We start from the raw sequence: 6,648 nt of genomic DNA, 5'->3' as shown, positions 1-6,648 counted from the left end.
TTCTGAACCTTTTGTGAAGGGTGTTTGTACTTGTAAGAAGTAAGTTTAATAGTACTACATACATAAAGGAGTCAACATTCAGAACAAGTAAGCAAACACAAATAGCATGCTTGACATGAGTCCTGGAAAATGACATGTGTTTTCTAAATTTTAGGCATGACATATATATACCTTCAAAGAAAATATTATCAAAATTCTCCTTAAATTGTGCCAGAAAATAAGTTGTTTTAAATTTTTCAATTAATCATTTCTGTAAAGCAGTCATTCAAATGATTTACTAAATCTATCAATATCATATGCATTGATAATCTAACAGAGATGTTATGTTCTAAAGAGAAAACAGACAACAAAAGCAGTTCAAATAAACTATTCAGCAATTTAGCTGGCCAAAAGAGTAGTGCTTAAAACTTATGAGAGATTTAAAACTTATGAGAGGGTGAACTGTTAAAGAGGTGATTAGTTCATGTTCAGTATATAAAAGTTACCTCTATTAAGCTGATTAACAGATTCATACCCTTACATGGTAAAATTTTTCCTTAATTTTATTGTTATAAGAACATTTAAGATCTTCCTTCTTACAAAATTTCAAATATGCAATACATTATACAATCAACTCTGGAAATCATTAGTCTTTTATAATAAACCTCCTTATTATCAACTTCTTCTGTTACTCAACCCATAAATTCCATCATTCTGTCTCTGCTCCAGAAAGCATGATTGTTTTATATTCCATGTAGAAATCACTTTATGTATTATTTATCTTCCTATTTTTGGCTTATCACTTAGCTTGTGTCCTCCAGGATCATCCTTTTCATGAATGATGACAGTTCTTACTTGGGGAATCTTAAAGCACAGTGCAGTTTTAGCATCTGAGAGTGGTGACATCCAGATGAGTGACAGGTACACTGATTTTACATTATTAACACTTTTGTGAGTTCTATCTCTACTATTTTTCTATTAATCTCTCTATTTTTATTTTATAAAATTATGACATCCAAAATTCTATTTATAATGTAAATGAAATAAAATATCAGCAAGAGTCTAACAGTATTTTAATACTTAGCTGCTATAAAAAAAATCAATGTGAAAAGAAAACTAATATGAAACAAGGCAATGTAAATATCATAAATACAAATAAAATCAGTGCAATGCCATAAAGATTTCATTTACTAACTCATTACTTCTTTTTCATTTGGCGCCCAATGATATATGAACTATGCCTGTCCAGGTATGGTAACAAACAAGATATTATCAAAGTTATATGATAGCATGGAAATTTATTAAGAGTAAAACTATTTAATTCATTTGTTTTTTGTATTAATGCTTTAGAAATAATGGAAGTTAACATCAGAATTCAGAAGATATGCATCATAAGGAAACAACATCAGTCAGATGACTTCTTTCATTGAGGAAGGCTCACTTATTTGTGTCCTGAAGTAACTTTTCTTCCCCAGAGCTTCTTCATAGCATTTGTCATCTCTGAGTTTCTCAGAGTATATATCAAGGGGTTCATCATGGGGGTAATGACTGTATAAAACACACTTAACAATTTGTCAATGGGGAAAGTTTTAGCAGGTCGTGCGTACATGAAAATACAGGGAACAAAAAAGGAGACAACGACAGTGATATGAGAGCCACATGTGGAGAGAGCTTTCCACCTCCCTTCCTGACTAAGGTTCCTTAGAGAGTACAGGATGACAGCATAAGATATGAGTAGGAGTAGAAACACAACCGTGCAGATCAGCCCTCCATTGGCCATCACTAAGAGGCCAATGACATAGGTGTCAATACAAACAAGCTTTAATAAGGGGTACATGTCACACATAAAATGATCAATGATATTAGGACCACAGAATGGAAGTCCATAAATAGTACTGAGCTGAATTACTGAATGTAAAAATCCTCCAATCCAAGATAATATCAACAGCACAACACAAACCCATTGCTTCATGATAGTCAAATAATGCAAGGGCTTACAGATGGCTACATAACGATCATAGGCCATCACCAACAGAAGAAAGACCTCTGATGCACCAAAAAAGTGTTCTGTGAAGAGCTGAATCATACAAAATTTAAAGGATATTGTATTTTGACCAAAGAACAAATCTGAAATCAATTTAGGAGAAATGGATGATGAATAAATGATATCCACAAATGACAAGCTAGCAAGAAAGAAATACATTGGTGAGCCCAGGCTGTTGCTAATAGTTATAGTCATAACAATGAGCAGATTTCCCACCATGGTCAACATGTAGGAGAGCAAGAACAGAACAAAAAGACCTTTCTGCACCTTTGGATTCTCTGAGAGGCCCAAGAGGACAAAGTAGGTTACATTGCTCCTTGGTTCCATTTACTCTTTCATTGGTCTGATTTCAGATATGAGAAGATCTTACCTATAAAGCAATGAAAATATTCTTAGAGTATTATATGAGTGCTTCCTTATTCATCTGTTTAAATAAATATATACCAAATATATTTGTGCGAAGATCCCTGCTATAAATATGTGGATTTCCAAGTCATTCAGGACAAGGTTCCCTGACCTAAATGATTTGATATGCAATGGTGGGGTCAGTCAGTAAAGACCAGTTTCATAAGCATCATGACAAACATTTATTATTTATGTCACACTGTAAACTCACAGTATTGGGATTTATAATCCACCAGGGTCTGGGAACACTTCTCAGAGGAAGCAAGTTTACATGAGTTTAAAGGAGAAGTAGAGAGCAACAGAGAACAGAAAGGGGTTTCCATGAGTAGATACACCATATGTGAACTCACAAAATTATAATTATGAATCTTAGGGTGATTTGCACATTCAAAGTCGAATGAACTACAAATGCATGACAATAAAATCTCTGTATTAGTTGCTAGCCCTGCTGATTTAAGACAATGGATGTCTTCCTTCTAGTTTCTAATAACGTTTTTCATTTCTAGTTTAGACCTCAACAACTGTCTTAACATCCATGGTTCTGAAAACATTCTGTTCAGTGTGTGTGTGTGTGTGTGTGTGTGTGTGTGTGTGTGTGTGTGTGTGTGCATGTGAGTACATTATGCAGCTCTCCTCTTTCATTTCTATACCCTAAGAAAAATCACCTTTTCATGTCCATACTACAACAAGCAAGCAGTCTCTTTCTTCAAGGGAGTCCAAGTTTGTTTTTTTTTTTTTTATCATAAATCCTAAAACTCTTCCAGCATCTACCCAATACCCACTTCTGCAGCTTTAGATATTTATTGCAGCAACAGTTTTTAGTTCCAAAATCATTGTTCTTTTATTATAGCTTCTGTTGAAAAGAAAAGAAAATGAAAATTAGCACAAACTGGAATATCTTGTATAAACTGGGATATGTTGTCTAAGAGTTCTGCATGCTAGAAATTCAGAACCAAGTAGACACAGTGATGGGTCCTTCATAAGACCGTTAGGAAACCATTTGCTCCTGGAATATCCATCACCAACTTTGCATTATGTGGTACTCTCCCTGTACCAAAATTTCTCACTTTTTTTGAGGCAAGTCTCATGTAGCCCAGGTTGGCTTCAAACTTGCTATGTATCTTGAATTCCAGATGCTCATGCATCCAATTATCAAGTTTTAGAATTATAAATATGTGCCACCATGTTTAGCCAATTTTCTCTTTATAATAAAAACTTCAAATCATCTGTGATTGTTACCTTCCATAATGAATTTAACTTGGTTACTTATACCAACACTCTGACAAAAAATAAAGTCACATTCTGAATTCCTAATTTAAGACTTCAATGTATAAATATCTGGAAGGGATAATAATAAAACTATAATATTTTGTGTGGAAATAATATGTCATCCAGAAATAACAGAATCTCAGATGTCTAACAAGATCACTGACAACTTCACTTTGTGTATTAGATATCCCTCCTTTTCCCAACCTATCAATGTGTAAAGCACACCAAAATAGTATGTCTTCACCATTCTTTCTCCCCTCATTCCCAAACTGTTGTCTGCATTTCTAGTTATATATCCATTGAGTATTTGCAAAAGTAAATTTAAAATTGTTCAGAATGAATCCATTCCTTCCAAGTTTCCTCAAATGAAGTAATATCTCTGTCTTTTTTCCACATTAAAACAAATTCTAAAAGTTTCCTCCACTCCTTCATTGTTTCTATGTTCGTTATTCATCAGTTTATGAAGTCCCATTGACTCTCCCTCTCCAAAACAATTTTATGTCCACATAGTTCCATCTATTCTTTTTTGTAGACTAATTTCAGAGACAGGAAGCCTGTCACATCATCTAAAATAATGGTGAATGCTTCACAATCTGTATTTGACAAATGACTATAAGTACACACATTACATTGTGATGATCAAGATAGATATCTAGACACCACAAAGAATCACTATCATACAAAGGTTCAAGTTCTACACCAGGGGCTCATATCAAAGGAAGGAATTGTTAATATTGGACGAGAAATAACTTTTCAGCATGAATCTTCTATTTTACAAGTTGGAACTATCACTTTCAAGGACACAAAATAAGTGCTACCAATTTCCTTTGGTTTTCCAAAACTATAGTCATTTACATGTCACATGCAATCTTCCTTGTAACTTTGTGTGTGCAGAAGCTTCCTCAATGTTTAATTGTCATAAACTCAATTGATATAATTGTGTAGTGAAAAGTTTACCCAGTTTCTGCTACTAGTTGCTAGCCTTACCTTTTGAGAGTTTCTTTACAGTTCGAAAGGGACTTTTTGTTTCACAATAAGATATCTTTTTCCATTGGGTGTGCACATAGAAGGCAAAAGCTACATTATTTCTTGAAGATATTTTTGAAAGCATGTGAATTGTTTTCTGAATATTTCAGAAAATCATTGTCTACCTTGTAGAACTGGTTCAAACGAGCTACATGATGCAAACAAAGAATAGTATTTTTGATGTTAGATTAACAACAGAAACTCAAGTAAATCCTGTATCTCTATAATAATACAGCATCAACATTTATAATAAAAAAGATTTTTGTTTCTTAACTTATTTCCTAATAACTTCAATAAATAACAGTTGCCCTCCAGGTGCTTAACCCACCTCTTCTCCACTGGACAAATACATCCACTTGAAACTGGGAGAAATCATTCATGTCCTTTTTTTCAAATCATTCTTTAGATAAGAGAAAGTGTTTCTGAGAAATTATATCAGTGACAAAGAGAGCTTCACATTCTGCCTGGCAGGACCAACGATCATGGGAGGTTTTTATACCTGACACCTACACTCATCATGGAACGTAGCATCTGGAGTGTGTCCAAGACCAGCTCTTAATGAAATTCACTGTGACATCCCACTAATATTTAACAGAATATCTACATATAAAATCCCATCATATTATTCAGACACATAGAGACAGGGGGACATAAAAAGGGAAAAGGTCATTTCAGAAACTACTGTAGGACAACTGGCAGTCAAGATTAAACTATCAGCCCAGTTCACTGTTTCTAGTGAAGGCAGTTTTTTTTCTTTGCTCGCTGTTCTGGTTTGTCAAAGCCAATTATTTATTCCTTTTACTTAGCCACTTGATTTTTCCGCATCTGTTGGTGTATAGCGGTATATACTTTTAGGTATTTATTTACTTATAGCAGCTAACTGTTACATGTGTATTATTTGAGCTATTATGAGGCTCTATTTTGTTTCTGTACAATTAGCTGGATCTACAATAGTTACCAGAACAGACCAAAAAAACAGAGTTTAGGCTTACCTGCATTGGCTTTATATATTTTTGGTTGTTTTTTCATTCTTCTTTCCCTAATTTAGGGGCTTTTATTTAATTTTTGAGATTATGATATAATTATATGTCTTATATATAATTACATCCAAAATGGAAATCTGCCTCCAAGCCATGTCATATGCTTTTCCTTGCTCTCTTTCAAGGTCATGGCCCCTTAAAATAAAAAATGGCAGCAACCTTTAAAATATAATTATAATCTTTGATTTGTGCTAATAAAACAATCATTCAAGTATTATGACAGAGAACATCTAGGTAACTGTGACTAAGGTAATTATAAAAGGTCATTTTCAAAGTGATACTTAAGCTGAAATGTGTAGGTGAGATGGGAACCATCTTTATTTGGAAGCAGATCCAGGATTTATAAAAGGCTAAGGACTTAGTATACAGCTAAGTCGAGCATTGGGAAAGGTGGTACAATGCCTTGGATTCGATCTCTAGCATTGAAGGAATAAATAAAGGAAAGAAAGCAGACAGGCAAGACAACAAAGAGGAGGAAAAGTGGAAGAAATGGAAGAAAAGAAAACGCAAGAGAGGAAGGGAAATGAACAGAGAAGTACCTCAGTCTTCCTTTAGTATTTTTAGTTTTTTGTATTTTAATTGGCTTACAAACTAGCAAGTTTCCTGATAGCATCTCCATATACTTCTTAGTTACTGTTGGCCTCCATCTCCATCTCTCTGCCCCATCAAGCCGTGCTTAAACCATTTTGGCCCCCCTAGAGCTTTGCACCACCTCTCCCCTCACCCTCCCCAATCACTTCCCCTTTGAAGCCTTCTTCTCCACCCTCTCATGGCCCCTTTCTATTTCCTGGAATCTGTTCACATGTATATGTATATAAAGATCAGAAACTCAGACATGCATAGAGAGAGGACAAGTGATCCTTGTCTTTCAAAGCCCGAGTCACT

General features: G+C 34.4%; 1 protein-coding gene across 1 annotated transcript; it reads right to left on the bottom strand.

Annotated features, from left to right (window-relative positions):
* Window positions 1-1,420: 1,420 nt before the first annotated feature.
* On the bottom strand, window positions 1,421-2,353 carry LOC114685933 (olfactory receptor 4A47-like). The gene has a single exon (XM_028860571.1). It carries the CDS (start codon window positions 2,348-2,350, stop codon window positions 1,421-1,423), a length of 930 nt encoding a protein of 309 aa, XP_028716404.1. The 5' UTR covers window positions 2,351-2,353.
* Window positions 2,354-6,648: the final 4,295 nt, after the last annotated feature.

This window comes from Peromyscus leucopus, chromosome 4, assembly GCF_004664715.2.
Source record: "Peromyscus leucopus breed LL Stock chromosome 4, UCI_PerLeu_2.1, whole genome shotgun sequence".
Taxonomy (NCBI): Eukaryota; Metazoa; Chordata; class Mammalia; order Rodentia; family Cricetidae; genus Peromyscus; species Peromyscus leucopus.
This window is presented reverse-complemented; position numbering and strand designations above follow the sequence as displayed.